At 33.4% G+C, this 26,100-nt stretch overlaps 2 protein-coding genes and 1 non-coding gene across 3 annotated transcripts in view; 1 reads left to right on the top strand and 2 right to left on the bottom strand.

The window, feature by feature from the left end:
• Nucleotides 1-2,393: 2,393 nt before the first annotated feature.
• On the bottom strand, nucleotides 2,394-2,477 carry TRNAL-UAA (transfer RNA leucine (anticodon UAA)). The gene has a single exon. It is a non-coding gene; the product is annotated as a tRNA-Leu (tRNA).
• Nucleotides 2,478-2,879: 402 nt separating this feature from the next.
• LOC148284105 (mitochondrial coenzyme A diphosphatase NUDT8) lies at nucleotides 2,880-4,858 on the top strand. The gene is made up of 2 exons (XM_088242675.1): nucleotides 2,880-2,956; nucleotides 3,042-4,858. Exon 2 carries the CDS (start codon nucleotides 3,049-3,051, stop codon nucleotides 3,718-3,720), a length of 672 nt encoding a protein of 223 aa, XP_088098801.1. The 5' UTR covers nucleotides 2,880-2,956; nucleotides 3,042-3,048; the 3' UTR covers nucleotides 3,721-4,858.
• Nucleotides 4,859-7,958: 3,100 nt separating this feature from the next.
• Nucleotides 7,959-26,100, bottom strand: part of Clic (chloride intracellular channel protein 5) — a 37,964-nt gene continuing 19,822 nt past the window's right edge. The window contains exons 2-6 of the mRNA XM_088242674.1: nucleotides 20,328-20,429; nucleotides 15,855-16,019; nucleotides 10,256-10,498; nucleotides 9,505-9,615; nucleotides 7,959-9,025 (exon numbers count right to left, since the gene is read on the bottom strand). Coding sequence (XP_088098800.1) covers nucleotides 8,939-9,025; nucleotides 9,505-9,615; nucleotides 10,256-10,498; nucleotides 15,855-16,019; nucleotides 20,328-20,429 — 708 coding nt within the window. The 3' untranslated portion in view covers nucleotides 7,959-8,938. The remainder of the gene's footprint in view (nucleotides 9,026-9,504; nucleotides 9,616-10,255; nucleotides 10,499-15,854; nucleotides 16,020-20,327; nucleotides 20,430-26,100) is intronic.

The raw sequence follows: 26,100 nt of genomic DNA, 5'->3' as shown, positions 1-26,100 counted from the left end.
TTTACCAATGATTCATTCATTTCATAAACGGTATTAGTGTACTTTATAGTAGCTATGCACATACATAACAACATTGTTGTATTTTAGTACCAATTTAAGTCAATTCAAAGTAGGCGTATACCTAGATACTTGTGTAGTATTAAACACTCCATACGTTGTCCGAATCAAAATTCGAGCATTATAATAGTTGATTATATCGTTGAAATTAATAAATACCTTTCAAGTACATACTTGATACAACTCTCTTGTAAGTACATAAATAGTACATTCAGTCGTTTTCATATAAATATTTTCCCATGACTCATTTTTGTATGTATTCTTCCGTTCACAAATTTTTCAGAAAATAACCTCAAACTCGGTTATAACAACCACGGAAATGGCGAGATCTCAAATGTAACGAAGAAACATTAGTCGACATTTTAGTTCATAGTTTTCTCCATACAATTATTCAATGTTATAACGAGCTACTTCTCGGACATACCGAACAAAAATAGGGTCAAAAATTACACAAAAAATCTTCAATTGTTAAAAATATTCATCTCGAAATAAGAACGTAAGTAATAAAATCCAAACGGTCGGCTAACGTAAAGGATAAATACCGCCGGGCGTTGAAATAGGATTATGTTTATGTAAGTGTCTAGGTGTGTCGGCCTCGTGGTGTAGTGGTCAGTGTATTTGTCTACCATGCAAGAGGTCTCGGGTTCGATTCCCGACATGGTTGATATGAAATATTATTTGAAAGAGTGTTTTTACACTGAAATATTTCATAGTCCCTGGACCTGAAGCGTAAGACTGATCATCTTACCTTCATGTAACAAAAATGATCAAGATACCTTGCGATTGGTGAACCAATGTAGTGCCTTATGCACCATTAGGTGCGGAAAGGGAATGATGATGAAGTGTCTAGGTACTTAATTGGATTTTTCGTAGACAATATTGAAAAATTAACACACATGGTGTTTTTTTATTCCAAGATTTGTGAACTTAGTAATTGCCGGTTCGGCACATTGTTACAATTTACAGCTGCTTTTGTAGTTTATGAATGACATGCTTGTTTCAGGGGTTTTACGGGTTTTTTAAAAAGATTTTTCAATGTTCTATGCTTATAATAAACATTATAAGTGGGTGATGTCAAATGAGACCAGATCAGTTAAAACCTAACCCCTGAATTATAAATATGTCTACTAACAAAAGGAAGTGACTCTCAATTCGTGAAAAAGTGGCAATTATTCGTAAAATCGAACCAGGTGCGAAAAATGTGGAAGTGTGTACGTAGTTTTCTTGTCAACATTGTGGAAAAATAAGGATGATTATTTGTCTGCATTTGAAAAGAATATCACGGACACAAAAAAAAAATAGAAAGTGCGATCGTACTAGATGAAGCATTGCTCCAATGGTTTGTACTCAAAGAAACGCAGGATTTTCCGTTGAAGGCGCAAGCGGACAAGTTCGCAAAACAATTTGGAAACGACGATTTTAAATGTAATAATGTCTTCATGTGATAGGTATGTTTGTAAGTATTTATTATAATTTTCTTTATAATTTTTTTTAATTTTCCGTATGAATTATATGTACACATATGTATTATCTTGTTTGCTTAGTGACAATGTGCAATAGCGATTGTATAAAAAAAAACATTTTTCTGGTATAACGAGTAACGCTTATAACGACCAAATTCAATCGGTCCCATCTTCCTCGTAATAACCAAGTTCGATAGTATTTTAACTAGGAATAAAAATCCAAGGGAAATTATACTACAGTGCAATTAGGTCCATTTTCGGAAAACAGAGTATCTTGAAATATCTTTATTTTGGTGCACTACGAAGGTTTAATACCCTCTTACGAATTAAAAATGGGTTCAAAGTTCAGACTCCAGACATAAATTCACATAAAAAATTACACGACGAGTGATAAGTAAGTGCAAAAAATGATCTGTGACCAGGCGGATTTCGAATACAGTTCTGTGTGTGAAATAGAACCAGAATCCTGAATGAGTGTTTTTGATTCGATGGCTGCTCTCACGTTACAATCCTCGATAATGAAATCGAGTGGAGTTAAGTCCGCCTCTTTGTGTAGTATTTGGAGCGTTCGCCTACCATTCTCGAGGGCCTAGGTTCGATTCCTGGCACGGTGCACGTGAGGTGGTTCTACACTGTAGTATTTCATTGTTCCTAGACTGCCACTTGAAGCGAAGACTGATCACCTTATCTTTCATGTGACAAAAATTATCTAAATATGCCCATCCTCCAAATGATGATGATTTCTTTATATTTTTTTTACAAAATTTCCGCGGTATCATCAATATTTTTATTTATTGGATGACCTTTATCTCGGTAAAATATTTATAAAGTAATGTAAAATAAATAAATCTCACGAGAAAAAAAAAAACATCATGTCAGGTGTGGGGTTCGAACCCACGCTCCCTTTCGGGAACCAGAGCTTAAATCTGGCGCCTTAGACCACTCGGCCAACCTGACGATGCATGTCAGAGTGAATATAATCTTATAAGTTTAACTAATAAAGATTACTGTAATGTTATAAAAACAATTGCAATATAATATAGTAATATCGAGATTCAAAATAACGATTGTTCATTACGCTTGTTTTCACAAATTATAATTGTAAAAGTGTGAAATTACACAACCATTTAAATTTTAATTAAGCGGTTTGACAAATGGATACCGCCGACATCAAAAAAGCGACGTGGTCAAAGTTTAGGTACCTATCTACACAATGAGATATATAAAAGTATATCAGTTGGAAAACATTACTAAATTAAGAACATAATCATCGTGAAAAGCAATTTTAAAATTAAATTTATTTGCAACTACGTAGGAACTCAAAGTTCAAACAAAATTCTACATCTTTACGTTGCGTTCAGTTCGTAGGTGGTTCAGTCTTTCTCCGCGTATTATATTTGCAAATTCTGTTATCAATCTGTCAGCTGTCACTTCGAGTCAGTATTCTGGAAAGTATTTTTTGTGAGTTTTAATTGAATTCAATACATGTTTATTTCCATTAAAATTGATCGATAATAATAGTTTTAGCATGGCTGCAAAAAATTACTTTTCCACCGCAAACATTTTATGTCCCATTAATCGGGAGCGGTGTATGAAGGCACTAAAATTAGTTCCGTCGATAAAGCAGATTGCGAATGATAAAAAAGCCGCAGTTTTGGTACCGTTGTGCATATCCAATGGAGAGATGTCGCTGCTATTTACTTTACGCTCGAAAGATTTGGCGAGCCACGCAGGCCATGTTTCATTTCCTGGAGGGAAATTCGATTTATTGGACAATAATTTGGTGACGACAGCTCTGAGGGAAACGGAAGAAGAATTAGGGATACCAAGAACTAGCATCGATGTATGGGGCGAAGCTAATTCTTACCCTAGCAAGAATTTTGATTTAGCTGTAACTCCAGTTATTGGATACATTAAAAATTTTGACAATTTGAAGATTCAGAAAAATCCAGCCGAAGTAGAAGAAGTGTTCACCGTTTCACTGCAAAAATTAGCAGATCCCCAGTATTTTGGGTTTACTACCTTTAAAAATGGTTGGACGCTACCTGTATTTATGGGGGGCCCTCACAAAATATGGGGTCTGACTTCCACAATAACACATTTATTTTTATCATGCTTACTACCAAAAGAAGCTTATACAATGCAGTTTCAACATATTGTGTACCCTAGTAATGTTGCCGAGGACAAATCTAAGTTATAAGTCGTATTTAGAAGCTACCTTAATAAAAACAATAACTGTTGATTCTTGGTTAGTATAAATATGGACCTAAAATAATTGGTTGATGGTACAAGTTATTTTATTTTCTTTTTATAGAAAGGCCAATAGACGTGAAATTTTACAATATGTATAATAGTAGTATTAGTTAATTAAAGGAATATATTTTTTAATTTATAGATATCAAAACTGTTATCCCATGAGAACCTTTACACGATCAACCATTTGATATTAAAATAAACTTTTTTTCAAATTCATATTATCTAGAAAACGGTAAATGTTATGGGTATCTATAAGAAAAGAACAAAAATAATAAATATTCAACAATATTTTGAATAGGTCCTAATGTTTAACATGGCTGAATTCCACCCCCTAGCGAATTATATTCTTAATTAATATAAACTATAAAATGGGATGCAGTTCGTTGAAAGTGTGTCCACAAACTTTAGTATGGATATATTGTTATTTATTTAGTGACAGAATGCGAAATAGATTTTTCCACCATTACAAAATTAATTTATATAAAAGTCGTTGACAGTATTTTGTGATGTTCTAATGACTGTAGAAGTAATGTGTCACTTAAGCAGCGCCGTGACCTATCTCACTTTTCGGCAAAATTGAAATAAGTATCTAAAAAGCCTTGTAGCCTCTTTGTGAATCGACTAGTAGTCAGGGCCTCAAATCAACTCTTATTAACACAATATATTAAAATTTCCTTGACATGACATCTCACTCAGTTTTTTGTCTTTCATGTAAAGTGCGAAAAACAAGATGGGTGATATTGGCGCTTAAGTGACAAATGGATTTAATCCGCTACGGACGCCCTAGACTTGTATGTGATGTTCTCAAAAAGTTTCTGCATTTCTGTTAAAAATATTTATTTTGAGTTTTTATTGGAAAATAACAATTTAATGCTGAGATTTAACAATCACGATTATGTCATGTTTTATACAAGTGAGAAATTATTGATAAATATTTAGCAGCATCATTTAGGTGATGTGAGAATGTGCTTTATAAAGTTGCTTATGTTTTAGTCATAAGATTGAAAAATTATACATTTTATTTAGTCAAGGTCTTTTGTATATATGTACACGACTCCAATAAAATGTTGGTTTTGGGAGAATTTTAGTTTATTTTACCATTATTATTATTACTGTAGATAATTTATATAGTGCCATTTTTGTGAAAATCACCATTGTCCATTATATTATATGTTTTCCCTTGCTTAATAAAACAAACAAATCAACAAATGATATATTGTCCGAGATAGAGGGCCAATAGTGCTGTCTTCACAAATGATAAGACAGTTTTGAGGACAGGCCATACCCTTAAAATGCCTCAAATGTCGCATCTTTCCCTAAAAATATATTCATCCATCTCTAGATTCCATCATATCAATCACAAATATCATTGAAATATACTAAATGCTAGTATTTTTCATGATTTTTTATATGAATTAATTTATGTTTCATATGTTACCCTCTCTCTTTATTGTATTTTTTTTTTTAATCAATATTTTTTTTTTTCAATCAGTATCAATATACTATAAAATGTTATTGAAATAACGTTTCAAAGGGTTTCAATTCCTATGTAATTTTGTTATAAAAATTAAGTGAAGTCTTACAATTTTTGCAAACAGTCAATATTGTTAAAGTCTAAATAATAATTACTAAGACCATGTTGGAGAATACACAATAAATGGGATTTTCGGTAAATAAAATAAGGAAGTTGTTGAAATAATTTTTAATAAAATTAATCAATACTTAAAAATACAAATATACTTTATTATGACTTAATTTGCATTACTGACGATCAAGGATCGATACTTACTACAACTTAGAGGATGAAATATTTGCTTATAATACAAAGCAACAAAAGAATCACAACATTTTGATAAAGATGGCAATATCTTTAGAAAATATTGTCATATTATCTGTTATATCTTATATATTCATTTCTCACAATGGAGTTTCACAATTAATTGAGAAAATATGTTCAGAAATCAACTTTTTAATGGTAACATTATACATTTTTTTGTTTTTTAACTTTGCTTAAAAATTAAGGCACTTTAATAACACAAGATGTCAGCTAGTTTGGCAATAATAATTTATTAAGCCACATCAATTTTAGGGATTTTATTTTTAGAACATACATACTTTCAGCAGGATGCATAAACAAAATGATATGAGGCAATATAACAAATAACAATATAAAAAATTTACACAAAATTTATTGTGGATTATTTTTAAAGGGATGCAATTTGATTACTTTCCACAATGATTGTAAAAATAGGTACATACCTATATATTTATATTAAATAACAAATATATTATATAAACCATCTTAAAACATACATTTATGTACCATTGTGTCATTACCACAAGCTCCAATAGTATAACAATTGTTGTTTTGGTACTTGATATGATGGCTTAAGAGCATTGGTATTTGACCCATAAAATTATTTTTACTCTACAGTTTTTTTTGTTATCCATTTAAATATTACATCAAATAATACGGTAAATTAATAATAACATATTAAATAATTGTGTTGGTGAATATTAAATTATTTAAAGTAGTTATTTATTTAAGTACCTAAATTACATAAAATTAAGTATGTATACAGAAATTGTGAACATTATGGAAAAGGGAATAAAAATAATATAAACTAATATGCAATATTATTTAACATGGGGTAGATTTTAGGAAACGGCATGATGGAATAACTTTTGTAATACAAATAAAATTTTGATGGACCTAAAACACTGGTATTAATAAAATATATATATGTACTGCATTTTAGAAAGGTGCCATCAAGACACAATTATTATAAATTATTGTGATAATATAATATAACAATAAGGTGAAGAAGAGATGATTAATTAATGGAATATGCTTTTTTGTGTGAAACACAACTAATATATTCATGTATTTGTTGTAAACTGGAAAATTCTAGTACCAAAAAAATTTCAGAATTATCAGTAATGTACTTGTACCAAAAGTGTACAGGAGTAATCAAATGACATAACAATTATTACACTATTACAACCATGTTTGCGTTGTTAATTCAGTATAAAAAGCCAAGTATTACATTAGGATTTAACATACTCTAATAATAATTATGTTTGGTTGATACAAAAGCCAATTTTAAAGTAAAACGTAGTGACATATATTATGTATACAACAAATTACATATTTCTAATGATGAAATAATGTTCATTCCAAAATCAAACTGGTTTAGCTTGTTTTGTTGAATAAGGTTCCTTTAAAGAATAAAATATTTTTTATTGGCTTCTCAAAATAGGTAGTTTACACGACTTAAAGTTGTTAAATGTGTTAGAAAAAAGCATGTGATAAGAGAGAAATAACAGCAAGGCAGTGGGAATAAAATAAAAATGGATTTATACAATATTCCCAGATTGTCTTACAGGTAAGAAAAGTATAATATTCACACTAAAACTAAATGGAAAATTGTATAAAAATATGTATTTATTATTTGTATAATACAAGTTCAAGTCTTCTGGGATGTTAAAAAAAAGTTAAGGACCAATTGAACGTAGTTATGCAGAAAGCAGCCAGTCCACAATTTTGAAAAAATGAGATATTGATGTTACCGGGTGCAGTAAGGTCGATTCTATGTTCTGCTAAAAACAGCCAGATCGCTTTCAGATAAAAAACTGTATTAATCACCTCTGGATAAAGGTGTCAATCACAAAAATGGCATTTCTCAATTTGCAGAAAACACCCACAAAACTAAAAAAATCTTATGGTACTTTAAAAATCTTTTGAACTGGTCAAATACACAATAAGATTCTTGTTTGTAATATATAAAAAAACTAATGTATTCATTGTTTATCGTTTGTTAAAGTCAAAAACATTCGAACTATTGTGTAGATTTTATAATTCACTCTTTTTACAAAATGGCCATTATCTCAGTTTCAAATTTCAATTTATTTTCACTTTTCTATAGCTGGCTGCTTTCTGTATAACTACGTTCAATTGCAAATTCATCACAAATCCGTACCCTGAACGCTTACAATTGAATGTTATTAGCCAAAAGGAATAAATAACGCACAAATTGCTGCAACACTCTTCTTGGTATGGGCTATTATTTACTTTTTCTTATTTATTAATTCGTTCCATAAAGACATATTGATATTTTATTAGTACTGAAATTGTACAATAAAAGTAATTTAAAAAAAAGTTTAACCTAACAATTTCAATAGTTTGTTTTTGTCGCTTCGGCAGTACATTTACTATATACTCCAAAATTGTAGTATAAGAGACCAGATTTTAACTATAGAAAGCCAGACCGAAAACATGTTAACTATAGTCCTTATATATTGGATATACTAAGCAATCTGCAAAAATGAAATGTAAAAAAATTACAAGTGATTGACGATTTAAATACGATAATAATAATGTGAAATTCTAGTTTCTTCAGCCTGAAAAATTAAGAACTTTTGTTCTAAACTCAAGTCAATGACTCAGCAAACTAATGTAAATAATATTAAAATAGCAAAAACATGAAAATATATACGTTAAACAATAATTGACAAGCAAGAATGCTAGGGATATTATGTTTATAACACCAAAATTTATCATTTCATTCCCTGATACTTTATAAATTAAGTGAATAACAATGTTCGATTTTATTTCTTTACTATACTATCCATCCCTCCAATCCACGAACAATAGTAAATCCTACAGGAATACGATAATTAACGGTGACAAGAATAAGAATTAGTGAAATTAATTAAAATAAAACGAGTATTAATGGATTGTACAGCAAGTAAATACATTTTCTTTGTTATTTGTTTTTAAACATTTTTTTGGGGGCCAAATAGGAAACATTGAGAAGCACTTATCTACTTCTATCAGTGCCGTAGCAAGGGGCTGGCCAGGCGGGCGGCTGCCAGGGTCGCAACCCTCTGGGGGTCGCACTTTGCAGCCCAAAGCTTTCTTATCTCTTTCTCTTCTTAGAAAATAAGTCTTAGGGGGTGCAAAATTCTAATCTTGCATGACCTCAGCTACGACGGTGACTTCTATATAATACAAAATATAGAGTAATTATTACTCCTTTCATGTTGTATATAAATGTGTAAAATACAATCATTATTATGAATCGGTCGACATTCAATACATTAAGCTGACTAATAAAAGATTAAAGCAAAATTGATTGTGGAAGGGTAGGAAATTATTTAGTTTAGTCATCTCCCTGACCAATGTTGATGGGGATAGATGTTGTAAAGGTCGGAGTTTCCAATTCTTCATGCTTCTTCATCTTGAGCATCTGAAATAACATTAGTTAGTCAATTCTAAATTTTAGAATTTATTTCATTTTTCGACATAAAAGTGTATAATTTGAAACTTCGATCGAAGCAGCGATTGCTGTACCAATTCCTTAAGAACCATTAGGTGTGGGATTAGGGATATTTTAAATAAATTATCTTGTTTGATTAAAATGATTAATCAACATAAAAAAATAACAGTTGAAAAAAGGGTTTTCAAATTTTAATTTTATTATTAAAAAAAAATTTTAATGCTGATTTACTGTTAATTATTCAGACGATTCAAAACGGAAACATTAAGTATAGAAAAAAAAATTACACTTAAGTAAAATTACTTTGTATTGTGTACATAAAATAATAGTTCATAGTAAATTAAATTTACGTCTAAAAAGATCGAATTTTTATCAGAGATTTTTTAATAAGGACTTGAAGGATTTTTGATAAATGGAATTCTTGAAGGATTTTTGATAAATGGAATTACCTGTTGGAGTTTATAATGATTGATAATATCTTGGTCAGCAGGACAGGACTGTGTAAAGGCATCCAACTGGTACATGTGATGCATGTAGCGCCAAAGCGCTCGTAGTGTTGGCTGGAAATTAGAATATCAATTCACTAACCGTCTCAGGCACTGACAAAATAAGCATAGAGGATCATAAATAAAGATTAGATATAGTCGGAGTCTACGTTCAAGGTGTACAGAAAGAATGTGGTAACGCTACCCGGTTGAATTTCAATAAAAACTAGCGTGAAACTCAACCTCGCAGCGTCAAACCACACTATCACATTCCTTCCATGCGCCTTGACGTAAACCCCGTCTAAACATTGCAATAAATGGACAGAAAGTGGAAAATTTCAGATGGTTTGCATTTTATAAACTCAAACATCAAACAATTATAGATAAAATAACAATGAATTACAATGGCATGTAATCAGCTGGTTTAAGTGATCACTTGAGGCTAATATTTTGAAGAAAATAATCGTTGGGATCCTGTGTTCATCAATTACTTTTTTAAAAACAACCATTCAAACCATGTTTTACTGCAAGAGTGACAAACGAAAAGTTAAAAACACTAATGCATTAAAAAAAATGTAAAGGTTAGGTTAGGTTACATACATTACCACATACATAGTAAAAGGAAGATTAGGAATACAATCATTAAACCAGCAGAAATCGACTGACAAACCAGAAATGGTATAACAGTTAGAATCAAGAAAGAATGTGTAGTTACGGGAATTTCAAAGTCCACAAAGTATTTTGCGGCGACCCTGATGTGCTGCAAACGTGGCATCAGTTCGCAGTCAAAACAACACATGGTGTCCCCGGTGAGGAATCTTGTGGCTCTCTTGGCCAAGCATCTCTCCCACCTTGTCAGGTGGGAGAGAAGCTTGGCCGACTTCTGTTCATCCTTCCTTACCAATACCAATTTTAGCTTGGAATATAAGTTCTCGATCAATGTTGCCACTTCTTTATCCTAAAACATGAAAATAGTTTTCAATTCTGTAAAGCTAATCAGCTAAAATATTGTAAACATATTAAATATGTAAACATATTAAAAATTGTAAACATAGATTTCGTAGATTGATGAAATTCATTGATAAAATTTCTATAAAATTTAAATTTAAATTTTCTAAGTGATAATATTTATATAAGGTACCAATAAAACTCCTCGGTTTATATAAATTGTTTATTTGTTGAACATTGAGCTCTTTTGGACTTGCTTTAAAACTTAGGCTTAACCATTCGAAGGTCAATAACGAAGAGTAAAGCTAAAGAGAATTATACTTTTTATTCATTTATGGTTACCAATTACTTATTTATTACAGCAATTTACATTTGGTTATATATATATATATATATATATATATACAATAGGTTTAATAATAATAATAAATTTTGACAATTTTTATAGCGCCGCTTTCGTGAATAATCACTTCAAGGGCGCTGTACATTATACTTAATTCTATCAGATTACTCTTAATTACTATTCACTTACACACTAATTTTATAAATTACCTATACACATATGTATTATGTTTGTATTCCTTTTAAGCAGTAGCACTTTTCAAATCAGGAAACGATTCCACAAATAAATGAGTTTTTAATTTTTTTCTAAAAAGCGATTCTGTTGCACAATTTCGTAGTTCTGAAGGTAAGGCATTCCACGCCAAAGGTCTGGCTATTGCAAAAGCTCTATCACCAAATTTGGAACTCTGGTTGCGTAATTGGGGTAGTATCACCTTCCCTACAGCAGAACAGGAGGCTGAGCGGAGAGTGAGGCGCCTATCTGCCAACTCTTCCGGAATGCAGAGTTCCTTAAGGCATTGAGGAGCCGTGTTATGCATTGTTTTATACATTAACCAACACAGCTTATACTCAACCCTTTCAGGAAAACGTAGCCAGTGCAGACTTTGAAGCAACTGTGTAATATGATCGTACTTTGATACACCAAAGATCAGCCTAGCAGCTGCATTTAAAATCGACTGCAATCGTTCCAAGGTTTGATTCGTCAATACATATTTTTTTGTTATACACTTGATATTAAAATTATTTTATTATAACATTAAGAAAAATTGAGAATGAGATCATTTATTTATTTATCATTTATTTATTTATCATTTATTTATTCATATATATGTACATTACAAAATAAAATATCTTAATTCATACATATATAAATAATTAGGTAAAATTAGGTATATGTAAAAAAAACACATTAGTATACATAATATCCAAAGAATAATATGTTAAAAAAGTAAGAGAATCTTGTAACGAAAAACTCCCTCAGAGACGTGAAAAATGTCAATGTCCAAAGTGATATTGTTCAACATAGAGATAGCCCTTCCAACAGGCATAACCATTGGCAGGTTGGTCCTGTATATTGGAATGTGAAACAGTCTATGTTGACGCTGTCTAAGGTAATTATCAGGAACATAAAAGCTAATGCTCCGCATAATTTCAGGGTTGTCAATAATACCGCGCAACAATCGAAAGAAGTGCGTTGTTAAATACACATTCCTTCTAGTCTTCAAACTGCTGTAACCAAGCATACCCTGGAGAAACTCAGTGGGATAAAGCCATGGATAATATCCGCACTCCCTCATGTAGAGAAACCGAAGAAATTTCTTCTGAACCCTCTCCACCATAAGAGAGTACTTCAACTCACACGGTCCCCAAATCATCGAGCCACTCTCGAGTCTACTTCGCACCAACGAGTTATAAAGAATTCTCAGTACTCGTGTACTACCAAAAACCCTAGCAGTACGCAAGACGAATCCTAACATCTTCAATGAACTACTACAAACTGTTTCGATCTGATCATGAAATGTCAGGGAACTCACAAAAGTGATGCCTAGATCTTTAACCTTCGCAATCCGCATAAGATTCTGGTCATTCATTCTATAGCGGAAGAATAGCGTTTTGTGGGCCCTGGTGAAAGACATAACTGAGCATTTTGAAATATTGAACAATAATTTATTTCGTCTTCCCCATTCAGATACATTTAATATATCCGTTTGGAGAGAACGAAAATCATCCAAAGTTTTAACCCTCAAAAATAGTTTCAAGTCATCCGCAAATAATAAAAAACGCGATTTGACTACAACTTTTTTAATATCATTGATAAAAATAGAGAACAGTAATGGACCCAAGTTGGATCCCTGGGGAACACCTGAGTAAGTATTAAAAATTTTTGATGCAAACAAGCCATGTGAAACGTATTGATTTCGGTTTCGGAGGTAGCTCGCCATTAATTTTAGCATTCCATCTGAGAAACCGATCTCACTCAGCTTGTTTAACATAACATCATGATCGACTGTATCAAAGGCTTTGGCAAAGTCATTATATGAACAGTCAACCTGATGTCCTGCATCTAATGCAGCCGTAATATAGTCTGTAAATATCATTAAATTTGTTTCAACCGAGCGACCCTTCCTGAACCCATGCTGTTCATCTATTATAAATGGCTCGACTCGAGAAGCGATGATTTTACTTATTAAAATTTCAAATACTTTAGCTGGCGCTGAAAGTACAGCTACAGGTCTATAGTTTTCTACGGATGACTTAGAGCCACTCTTGTGTATAGGAGTAACTTTAGATATCTTCCAAATTTCTGGAAAGACTCCTGTATTTAATGACAAATTAAATAAAAAACAAAGCGGCCCTTTTAAAAAATCTACGCATCCTTTAAAAAAGAACGTCGGTAAAAAATCTGGGCCAAGAGAATTGGTATTATTCAATCTATCTATGATCGTAGCTACGTCTTTCTCATTGATATTTGGAATAACAATAGATTGTGCACCGTTTTGCGTAGTACACCGCTTAGCAGCGTTAACGTCAAGAAGCGGAGGTTCACTACTGTATACATTTTTGAAGTGACCTGCGAACGCTTCCGCAATATCTGCGCCCCGAACAGTTCGATCACCCCATGTCATGGTGTCAATATTCCCGCCGTTTGCCTTTTGAGATTTAATAAAATCCCAAAAACAATTTGTATTTTTGAGAATATTGTTTTCCATATTGGAAATAAATGACCGGTACGCTGATCGAATGTCACGTTTAACGCTAGATCTTAATCTACCAAACATTTCATAATCATTCTGACAGCCCGCAGCTTTCCATCTTTTATGGTAGGAATGCTTAACCTGAATATCCCTAATAATAGCCCCAGAAAACCACCTTGGATATCGCCTTCTTCCAGTTGTCTGAGACCTTCTAGGAAAACAAGAATCAAGTACTCCTTCAACAATACAATAAAAGTTTTGCACGGCCTCATTTACATCCAATGTGTCGTATACCTCATTCCAGTCGATACTGGCCATTAAAAAGCATAGCTGGTCAAAATTGCCCTTATTGAAGTTCCAGCCTCTCCAACTGACTGTGCCTTCCGTGGGAACTTCAGTTCGATGGGGACGATTAATCGACACACTGATACAAAATTCAAGCGCGGGATGATAATTGTCTTCTCTTGTTAGAGGTGACAATGACCGAAACACATCAACTTCTTTCCCGGCAAGTATTAAGTCCAGAATCCTATCTCTAGAATTCAAAACATCATTACACTGGGAAAGTTTCAACAATGAGCACAAAAAAGTTAGATCAGCCTCTATACCTTCAATGTTGCTCGCTGAAGGTAAATTGAAATCCCCCAATATAATGACGCTTCTGTTCTGAAACAAATCTAAACTGGACAAAACCCTGTCGAAAAATAATCGATATGTGTTAGCCTCACTCGCCGGAGGAAAGTAAAGTACACAAATAAAAGTAATTTCGAGAGCGTATGTTAGTTTTACCCAAAGATCTTCATTGGTAGTTTCCAATATAGAAAACCGTTCGACTCGCAAGTTTTCTCTATTTCTCACTGCCAATAAACACCCCCCACCCTGCCTGTGGCCATACCGGTCTCTTCTCACAACTGTAAAATTACTATCAAAAATCTCGGAATCAAAGACGGTATCATTTAACCACGTTTCGGTTAACGCGATGACGTCATGATCGCCAGCTGCGACATTGTTGTAGAACTCTACACACTTCGTCTTTAAACCGCGAGTATTCTGGTAATAAAAATGCAGCTTTTTATTTGATGCATCACGAAAGAGTCATTTGATATTTGGAAGACGCGGAGGATCTCGCTTGTCTTCCCACTCTTTAATAAAAGATTTGCGTGGCCAATTTTCCGGTTTCAAAACTATGTCCGTTATTCCTTTTGGAATACCGATTTTAAACGACGAATAATCACCCCGTGCTTTAATTTTTGCAATATTAAATGAAGCGGTACTTACAAAAGAATTCAAATATTTTAACATGTCTTCACTCGTGGTGTCCTTGTGAAAAGGATAAAAATGATAAAATTTTAAATCCTGCTCAGTTCGTCTTCCAATGCTACCACGAATAAAGACACGTTTTTTATTTTTCACTGTTTTCCACTCTGTGGCGTCGCGGGTTGAAGATGGCGGTGTCACTGCTGGATTTACAACAGCAGTGGCAACAGGAACAGCGGCGGCGGCAAGAGCAGTGGCAGCGACAGGAGCAGTGGCAGCGGCAGGAGCAGTGACAAGTAGTGAATACGAACAACTGGGGATCGGGGCAACCTCAGTCATTACCTTCCCCGGTCGCTCCGGTACGCTGCTATCCTTCCGCGAGATCGCAGACATTACGTTTGTGGATTTTTTTCCAACTGAGCGAGTATTAATTTTGCGCTTCTCGTTTATTACCGGCGCAGGTACCATAGTCGACTCGGCTACACGCGCCGACAGCGGCGGCGCAGGACCGGAGTGCGCAGAAGTATGCGCTGTAGACACTGCGACGCAGTCTACAAGTAACGCCGCCGTATCAGGATGTGCCGGAACGACGTTAGTAGGCGGACGGGCGAGCCGGGCGGGCCGCGGTCGGCTGACGCGGACTGCGACATATTGTTGCCGTTACACAAGTCGGTAGAGATCGGCTTAGGCAGAGATTTCAAAGCATCCAAAATCTCGCCAAATCCAACGCTCACCTTATCCTCAATTGATGTAACTCTGCAGAGTAACAGAGCAATTAGTTTACTCTGTTCTGCCATCACTTCACTGAGATCCTTCGACATAGTGAACACTTTATTAAATTTAAAAACGGAGCGAACAAAACACACGCGTCCTTCGCTACAATGAGTAGTTGTAGTAGAGATGAACCTACTTTAATAAATACCAATTCTAATCAATCTTAATTCAAATAATGTGCGTATCAAATCATTGTGGAAGTAAAAAGACATTATGTATTCAGTTAACGAACAGAATGTAATATTTTATAAACCATGAAAGAGCATCAATGAGGTAATAATATTTACAATTAACTACCTGAACGAAGAGGTTGTGGCCTCCGGGAACTGCTTTCATGATATGTCTCTCAATCTTCTCATTTTCCAAAACAGCCAATCCGTTATCTATAAGAATCGGAGGATGTGTTGCTTCAAAATTTGTACGGAAATCAGGTGGAGGTTTCTGCATATCAACAGTAGTGACCTAAAAGAAAGATTATGTTTGGTGGTTTACTGATATAATTTATTAACTAACGAGTTTAAAGTACATTTTTATGTCAAAAGTTTTTTTTATTTAATAAACCAAATAAGTTACTCATTTTAATTTTATTTTAGTGTGTACACAATGCTATATTGGTATAATTGAGTCCCCGCTGAGTCAAGTGCTATGGAGATATACGAGAGTGCGCTCACTGTAGCGACATAACAATACGGTGAGAAAAAGATCCAGCGGCTGGCGACATTAGCGTGACGTGACTGTCACCCGGCCGGTACATTGCTATGAGAGTGCGCTCACTGGAAACTTTTTGTCACTCTGCCGGCAGACGCCTACCGAACGGACGTGTGTTGTGAATTTTTCAGTTAAATTTAAGATTAACATATTACAACAGAGATGAAGAACATTTTAGACAACATAACATAGAAGTCTAGGCATCTACAGGGCTTATGACCTGTTATAGGCTGGTTTAAGTGCCCACTTTACACACTGTGTAACATTCACCATTCTACCTATATTTGAACATATTTATTCCTTAAATTCTTTCATCTGTTGATGTTTGTGAAGTTAAAAAGCTGAAACCTTTATTTATGCGGGCGAGATTAAAAATGGCTGCTTCTCTCCAAGAAGATGATATTGACAACGAATTGTTAATGGAAGAAAAAAATCTAAGAAATTCTCTGATATTCACTTGAAAAGGAAATTGTGGGACGAGGTTTACATTCAATTATTTCAAAACTGTTTATTGACATACAAAAATAATTTTTAAAATCCGCTCAAAGATATTGACGTAATTCAGAATACAGGGTGAAAAATTTTCCTTTTAATAATCGTTCATTATACATGGGATGTACTCAGTAGTGATTCTTTTGTTTAATTTTCCTACTCCAAAATTCAAGAGCGCAAATCACTGCGACCTCTTTGAAATCCATCGCTAAATGAACATTTTGTCACCAGTAGTGAGCTTATCCACAGTGACAGTGACCAAAGTCACTGCAACAAAAAGTCGGTCAGCGGGTGGTCTTACAGTGATTTTACAAAAAAACATAAACCTAACACAGCACCAATTACGTACACAACAATATATTTATATAAAAAATTTCTGACAAGAAAATAAAATGTGATGAGAATATGTTTAATGCACGACTCCATTTGTGTTGGTATCTCCATAGTTTTGAATAGTGTGGTTTATGAAGAGATTTGTGTGAAATGTGGTGTTCGTTTTATTTCCATTTTTTTTCAAAAAGAGGCTTAATATTATTAATAGAGGATAAATGTATTTAGTACTGTAGAATAATAAAAACAAAAAAAACACAAAAGGCTGTTTCACTTTATTCAAAAGATTGTATCAATTTAAGCTTTACTTAGGTCAATTTTAATATAAAGCATGATTAACACGTTTACTACTTTACAATATATAGTTAACACGTTCACTGCCAGCCTAAAATATCAAAATCTCAAAAAAATCAAATATGTTTTATTTATCATATTGGCTCAAAGACCAAATGAATAAAAAATAAAAAACAAAGCAATAACGACTCCCGAGGGGGTGAAATCCAGTATTTTGTCTACAAACATTTGGACAACCTCAAATATTGTAATAAAACCAACTGGTCCAAGAAGAAGTTTAAAAAATTGGAAAATTGTTTTCAGGCGTTGCCTAGTATGTGAAATAATTCAGTCAAATGAATCTCTTCACAACAATACAGGTTTCAGCTCTTTTAACTTCACTAGAATCAACAAATTGAAGAATTTAAGAAATATGGATGTTCAAACATAGGCAAAATGGTGAATGTTACACAGTGTGTAAAGTGGCCACTTAAACCAGCCATTGACAGGTCATAAGCCCTATAAATGCCTAGACTCCCATATTCCCTTCTTTAAGGTATTCTCATTCCCTGTTGTAATTTGTTAATCTTTACGACTCCCGAGAGGGTGAGATCCAGTATTTTGTCTACAAACATTTGGACAAACTCAAATATTGTAAAAAAATATACATACTATATTTTTTGTGGAAAACGTACAAATGGCATATCCATTAAAAAATTCTTCTCAACTCTGCCAATTGGCGGAGCCGGCAGTGAATCTGCTAAGCATATTTGTTATTACCAAATTATATTATACTAGCTGGCAACAAAGTCCCGCGTTGAGTTGGGACGGGTAATTAGTTGACACAGACATATGAGCATATCACCATAAATATTATATTGGATTAGAAACATAATAATTTGAACAATGGTGAACAGCTAACTCTAACATTAGGAAAGTCATCAAGGAGTTTCCCACTCAAATCCCTCCCGCTAAGGAAAATCCAGTCCTTAACTCCTCTCTTGAAAATAGTTTTTGTCCTTGAGAGCTTAATACGCTCTTCCAAAATATTAAACACTTTCGGTGTGATAATGGAGAGACGTCTCTGAGCAAAAGTCGTACGGGTTTTAGGTATGACATAATTCGTGTTCTGGGAAAACCTCGTATGAACATTTGGCTGTGATCTCTCCTTATTGTTCGACCAGAAGTGTGTAAGTGCTTTTTTTAGGTACAGTTGTCTCATATCCAGCACTTTCATGTATTGGAACAACTGTTCTGACTGGTATGCTGGAGGGCGCCTGAATATTATTCTCAATATTAATTTCGGTGAAATTATAAGAGGCTTTAAGATGGATGCCGCACAACCCCCCCAGCCAACTATTCCACAGGTAGGAGTTGATTGTAACAGAGCAAAGTATGCATTTCTGAGATAAAAGACATATATGTTTTAATATCATATTTAGGAAACAACTGAATTATTTTCGCAACGTAAAAAATAATTGAATTTATTGGCGTTTATAAAAATATTCCCTGAGACATTTAAATTTTGTCAGCAAATAAAAATATTCCCGAACTATAAACCGAAAATCTAATTATAAATTTAAGATAAATAAAAAATATTACCATAATTCATTTAAAAATATAAAATGCTATGTAAATATTATAATAATAATAATACAAATATAGAGAGAATAATTATCCATCTTAACTTATTAAAACAAATCGTGAGGTAAATATTGTAAGAATAATAAAAATACAGAGAGAATTACATTAAAATGAATTATTATTTATCTATCACCACATTGCGTGTGTAACATAGGGTAATGAGTAAAAAGGGTCCACTCATCTTTCAAACTATTCAATTGAAGTCTCAACTTTTTCGATTGGAACATTTATTTGAATATTCGTTCTTATAAAAACTATAACATAAACAGCTTACGGGGATTAAATTACTGGGTTAGCAATTCGCCTCGTATAAGCAGATAAAGTCTGTACTGGAATAAATCATACAGAAAATTGATTTTTGAATTATTTGTGTGCGACAGAAACAGACGACAGAACTTTGATTGAAATAATAATACTAAAGATTATTACGAAAATGTTAAAATTTAAGACGCACAATCTAAATTAGTTCAATTTCTGATTTAAAATATCTAAAGAAAAATCAGTGATTTAATTATGGTATAAAAGTTAATGAATTATTTTCTAAACCGATTGCAGCATATTTATGATGTAAGATCATTGTTTGCGTTAGTAAAAGACGATCAGTAGAATAATTTACAGTGTGAAAAATAATAGTAACAATTCAATGTTGACTTAGTCAGGAATTGAGCACGGGTTCATTTTCATTTTTCATTTTTTTTTGCACCACAACAGGCCAGGAGGCCTAATTACAGTGGTGAATTACATCACAGAGTACCCAGGCTTGAGAAAAATCACATTTTAATTTTTGTGTTCTCACCGGGAATCGAACCCGGAACCTTCCGTGCGTGAGTCAAGCGTCTTGACCACTACACCACGGAGGCCGCGTTCTCATGAATGGCAGCCTAAAACCAATCAATGTTGACTTAGTCGGGAATTGAGCACGGGTTCTCACGAATGGCAGCCTAAAACCAATCACACTGGGAGATGGAGACACATTTCTCTAACTACAATTTTTTTTTTTTTTATTATATTATAAAACGTGATTCCCAAAAGGGAATCACGTTTTTTTTAACCAACCTGTATAATTAACCCTTTTCTTGGCAATGTATCCTATAGGATACGTGTTTTTTTTTCATAAATTAAAACACGAGGAAAACAGAATTCAGTTAAAACTGCTTTACCATATTTTTAATTCTTAACTGAATTATCCATGGTAAACTTTGATTAAACAAAAATATTGTTTGGGATTCAGAAGTTTTTTCAACAATCAAATATAAAAAAAAAAATATTTTTTCGTTTTGCCAAGATAAGGGTTAATCAATATCGATAGTAAAGTTGACTTACTTTGAGACTGATGGTTTTTAGTTCAGCTAGTAGATACAAATCCATAAAGTATTCCTGGCAAAATAGGCATGCTCCTTTCCTTCTTCCATCAATAGTAGATGCCTGGAAAAAACAATATAAATAGTTAAGTAAAAATAGACCTATCAAACATATTTTTTGAAAATGAAGGAAAAAAATACACTTCCTTTGGGTTGAAGAACAGTTGTATAAAATAAAATCGGGGTATTTTTTTTACTAAGAAAATAATAAAAATATTTCCATACATATAAGATTTTCTTTAACTTTCATTGTTAATAAATTGATTTTATGCGTTACATGATAAAGTAATTTGAAATATAAAAGATAGATTTTCTAAACAAGCACATACGTAATTGATTTTTTGATGAAGATTGTTTTATAAGTGAATACACTATCGAGAATGAAAAAGAAAAGAAAGTTGTATAAATATAGTATTTGTAACACTGGTCTAGGTCAGTGGTGGGCAAACTCATTAGTCAAAAGAGCCAAAGATCAGCATTACGACGGTTAAGATTTCTTTTGAGAGCCAACATTCTTTTCGTTAAACTGTTTCCTCTTCAAAGCCAACGAGCCTTATTATGCAGTGAAGATCTCCGTATTTACTCTCTGTTATTGAGTAAACATTATTAAAACTAGCGATGTAAAGGAGATTTAACGACAATTGTGTTGACAATCTTGATCACCAAATCCACAACATTAAAAAAAATCGTTTCTTGATGAATGGTGCAATGGTAAAAAGCATTACGTGATTAGTTTTTGCTTCGAAAATAGAAAAAAAAACCTTCGGTCATACTTTTAGCTCATATGTTGAAATTGAAACAATTTCATCAAGTTTGCTTCTCCATGCATTCGATTATAGTATTTGCAATATCCTCAATAATTCAAAAGGCAATGGTCCTAGAAGTTCTTCTATAGAACCTGTAGGCTAAAAAATTTGAACAAAAAGTGTAACTTGCCCTGAGCCGCACTCGAGTGGCTAAAGAGCCGCGAGCCGCGAGCCGCGAGCCGCGAGCCGCGAGCCGCGAGCCGCGAGCCGCGAGCCGCGAGCCGCGAGCCGCGGTTTGCCGACCACTGGTCTAGGTGTTCTACAGAAGGTAATAACCAATCATGATTGTTGACTATTTCGTTGTCTCGTGGTGAAAAGACCCCGGTGAAAAATAACTAATATATTTTTTGTAACTAATTTTTTCACGACGTTTTCTTTTTAAATTTGTAGTACTTGTATCCGTAATGGATATTTCCTAAGGGATTCACCTGGCTAAATAAATGTCGGTAGGTATCACGACACCGTAGAGTAACCGGAAAGATGTAGATATTTTTTTAACTAGTCAACTTTTTTGACTTTCTTCAATTGGTGCATAGGGAACTGCATTAGTACACCAAATGCAACGTATATCGATCATCTGTTACGAGAAGGTAAGGTTGTCAGCCTCTTGCTTCTGGTGCCAGTCCAGGAACTTGAAACTACAGTGAAGATCAACCTTTATAAACAATATTTCATCGCGACGCTCCCAGGAATCAAACCCGGGGTCTCAACAACCACGGTAGGTGGACCTATCTACACTCGATTTCATCATTTTCGCCTGAGAGTAGACATCGAGTCGAAAGCACTCGTCCAGGATTTTGGTTCTATTTCACACACAGAACTGTATTCTTATCCGCCCGGACGTAGAGAGAATAGTTTTTTAACTATTTGATTTTAGTTTTTCTCAAAACTATGGCATTGTGACTCTGTTCTTTTCACCGCCAAACGGCGATTTTTTAAAGATCAAAAAGTTTGTGAACAGCTTGTAGACAGACACTGAGCCGAAATGAACAAACAACTCGTGATTCTTGTAGAAAATCGAAAGTGCTTTCTGATTGATACGTAGGTATTCTTGACGCTCGACGCTATGCGCTATCACGTAATGTTCTTTTGCAGAAAAGTATTCGGCATACAAAAACGTACACAATGTTAAACCGGGCAATGCAGCATGACGAAGGGTAATTATACTGACGTGTAATCTAGTTACTAATCACAGCCGGCGTAATTATGACAGAGTAGAAAATAGAGGAATTACTGCATTTTCCGAACCGAAAGGGAGATAAATAAAGATCATTTTCGAGACCGTCAATTTTAAAAATATCATTTATTAACGATCGCTTGACAAAAATGTTACCTTGACAAAACGCGTTCGTCGTTTACAAGGAATAAACGATAATGAACACTCACGGGAGACACTAAAAAAACATTCATTATCATCGTAATTTCCCTATCCGCACGCATTGGTGCACAGGGGACTGGATTGGCACTCCGATCGCAGCGTATCCTCAGCGTAAGGTGATCAGGCTTACGCTTCAGGTTCAGTCCGAGGATAGTAAAATATAGCAGTGTTAAACTGCCATTAAGACAAATATTTCACTTCGACCTTGCCAGGAATCGGACTCGGGACCTCAAGAATGTTAAGCGAATGCGTCAACCATTAAACTGCGAGGCCGATTTATCGCCACTCAATTTTCTTTATTAGAATTTTTATCTGAGAGTAGACGCCGAGTCGAAAATGCTAGTTTAGTATTCTGGTGGTATTTCACACAGAACTGTATTCTTTACCCGCCTGGACATTGAATTGAACATTAAGATTATCAAAGTTACATCTGTTTCGCCCATTAAGAAGTATGACGGGTCCATCTCTAAAGATGGCGACAGTAATGACGGGTACCTACCAGTTATGTTACGAAAAAGTTTGTCCTAATCCTGTTTCTAAAACAAGCGGGTGTAGGTATTAACTTTCACCGGTAAAAAAAAAATCAAGAAATTATTAAACACAGTAAACTGATTTCAGCCAGATGGACATCGCGAAGGCGGAAATCTCAAGAGGTAGAGATGTAATAGTTTGTGTGATTATGCATTTAATTCCAAATTCCTATACAATGATTATTACAAGAAAAAAACATTACTCAATATATTGGAATGTATGTAGATGCTCTTAGATCATTTTTAATTACGTCACTACATTAGTAAGATTAGATAAAACGAGTTAACAAAGTACAGATTGTGGATAAATAAGAAAAACCTTGTTTTTGTAGGGACTAGATGAAGATCCGTCTTTTCGGTTGGATATTGTGACCGGTCATAGTCTCAAATATCTCACGAATGACAGGTATTCTTTTTATTACAAAAACGCCTCTAGGGTTTTTAAAACATTTTCTTGAAAATAAATATAACTAATATCGAAACGTAAAAAGGATTCATAAAGCCCCTTTCGCATTTTTTACAAAGGAAATGTGTGTAAACAAATACAACGAACGCGCCCAACAGAAGGCAGAATGTAACCAACTAATTGGGTTCTTTGCGGGTGAAATCCTATCTGACATTAAGAAGACGTTAAAAGGGGGTGCTACGATAGTTGGTGCGAATGTTGATATATGCAGAAAACGAGGAAGACCGAGAAAGATGTAGCATGTCAAAATTTGACAAATACTAGAAAATTGAGAGAATGTCAGGAGAGATTAGTGAGGCGTTCGATCATCTGCCTATCGCTAAGGGGAAATGACGTGTTGGTTTGATTTGTTTATGACATTAACATTTACTTATAGTTGGAAATCTGTAATATCAATACTCTAGAATTGATTAATTGCGTTTGTCACTTATACCCCCGCGCACAGGAATTTGAGCCTCATTATCGTGGTATCAAAGCTAAATCAGGGTCTTTTTAGTCAGTTAAAATTTAAAATTCGAACGGAATAATAATTATCTCTCTATATTTGTATTAATATTTGTTTTTTAGAAAAAAACATGAGAATATATTATTACAATTATTATTATCACAATAATATATACGAGTATCTCATTAGCATTATTTTGAATGAGAAATGATTATTTATTTCATTTAGATTACTCTGAACAACAAAGAAAGATGAAGCCTAAAGGGACAATACTTCTAGGTGACCGAGATCTTCAACCGAGGCGCGAAGAGCCGAAAACTGAGCCCCGTAGGGGCGATAAAACGAGGCCCGAAAGGCTGAGTTCCCTAGCATGTAACAGTCGACTGTTGCCTGCTATTAATACATTTTAAACATTATTTTACATATTTCTGAGTTATGGAGTATTCGGATTAATACAGAAAGCAAAATATTATTTAAAAACTGTCAAAATATGTGTATAAGGTTTTACAGAACCAACATACGATGTTTACAAAGCACAATTATACTAAGTAATGGAACATTGACAAGTTTATGGGTATTATTATTTACATTATAGCACATTTATTATACTTTCTCGACTTTTGTACTTGTAATGACGGTAATAAGTATTATTCCAGAGAAGATTCTAGAGTCGTAGAGGATATTGGAAGACTAGTGTAGTTTAAGGTTACGAGTATAATCGTATTGTAAAACGCGTGTCTGAGTCACAAGGTCGTTATAAAACGTTACAACTTGCCATTAGCAGAAAATAAAATATCTCCCGAGCCATCTCAACACATCTTCATCGTTCCAGCGGCAAATTAGCATAATATGTATGCGGAATAACAAATACACAGCATGTTTATTGTATGAGATGGCTTTTTATTAAAATTATATTATTTATTAATTGTAATTTGTACAAGTTCTATTGGCTCATTTTACACGATCGTCAAAATGCACAAGACACCATATTACACGGCACACGGGGTGGATTTATTTTTATTATGTTATAATTACTATTTATTTAATTGCAGGCTAATGCGATAACCGGTACACCATGAGGACGACTAATACCCACTAAATAAACACGATTAAAAAAAAACAATAAATAATATCGATCCACCCTAATTTTCGAAATCAATCATTTTTGTGAATAATAGTTTCATACGTAAATATGTTGCACAAACGCCGTGGCGCAGTTGGTTAGACGGCTAACTGTGTAAGAACGTCGTTAATAATTAGGTTTATTTTAGTTTTTTAAAGTTTTGAAGCTGATTTTATATATTAATGTTGATTTATGTGTCAAGCATTGTATTAAAAAAATAAATTAACACGCCAGATACGAATGATTTTTTGTGTGTCAATATAAATAACTCCTTCCAAAACGCTACTACAAAGTTATGTCGTCACCTTTTCTGACAAATGTCATTTTAATCAAGCTATATTTTAAGGACTATATTGAACCGTACCATCTGCCTAATATAATTTCTCGGAAAACGACACATTATTAATACCTTTGAATCATTTAAAAAATAGTTTCAATATGCAAGTATGTCTATATAACATATTTAAGGTTCATACAGTAAATTTATAAAGAAGAAAAAATAAAAGAATTTGAGATGAATAAGTCACTCGGATACCAAAATAATATTAAAATTCCTAAATTCCACACAAGTCATGGTCAAAATAGCTTTGTTTTCAAGGTGTAAAAAATTATAACAATCTCTCCAGTGAACTAAAAAATCATATATCAATAAATAAATTTAAAGCAAATCTAAAGAAATTTTTTGAACACGTGTAAAAACTGCTTTAAATATTAATTAGTACGAATGTATTATTATTTTATGTTTTTTTTCATTTTGTATTATGTGTTTTTATTTTTTTTCTTATATACTCGTATATTCGAAATTATATAAACTCTTATAAATAAACAACAACAACAGTGTAAGTCACTTTCCGAGCACAGAGTTAGTCTCTTTTTTTGGAGTGTTACAGTGATAACATTTACTAGATGTATAAAAGTAGATCTGTATAGAATTTTAAAAAACCATGTACCTTTTATGAAATTTATTAATAAAAAAAAAAAATGTAA

Source organism: Micrasema longulum, unplaced genomic scaffold (assembly GCF_059751315.1).
Source record: "Micrasema longulum isolate JH-2025_06_02 unplaced genomic scaffold, ASM5975131v1 h1tg000154l, whole genome shotgun sequence".
NCBI classification, from domain to species: domain Eukaryota; kingdom Metazoa; phylum Arthropoda; class Insecta; order Trichoptera; family Brachycentridae; genus Micrasema; species Micrasema longulum.
The sequence above is the reverse complement of the archived record's forward strand: the minus strand, read 5'-3'. Positions and strand labels throughout refer to the sequence as shown.

Bases quoted from the DNA above. Each gene is read 5' to 3' on its own strand.
- LOC148284105 (XM_088242675.1), top strand. From the start codon at position 3,049: ATGGCTGCAAAAAATTACTTTTCCACCGCAAACATTTTATGTCCCATT.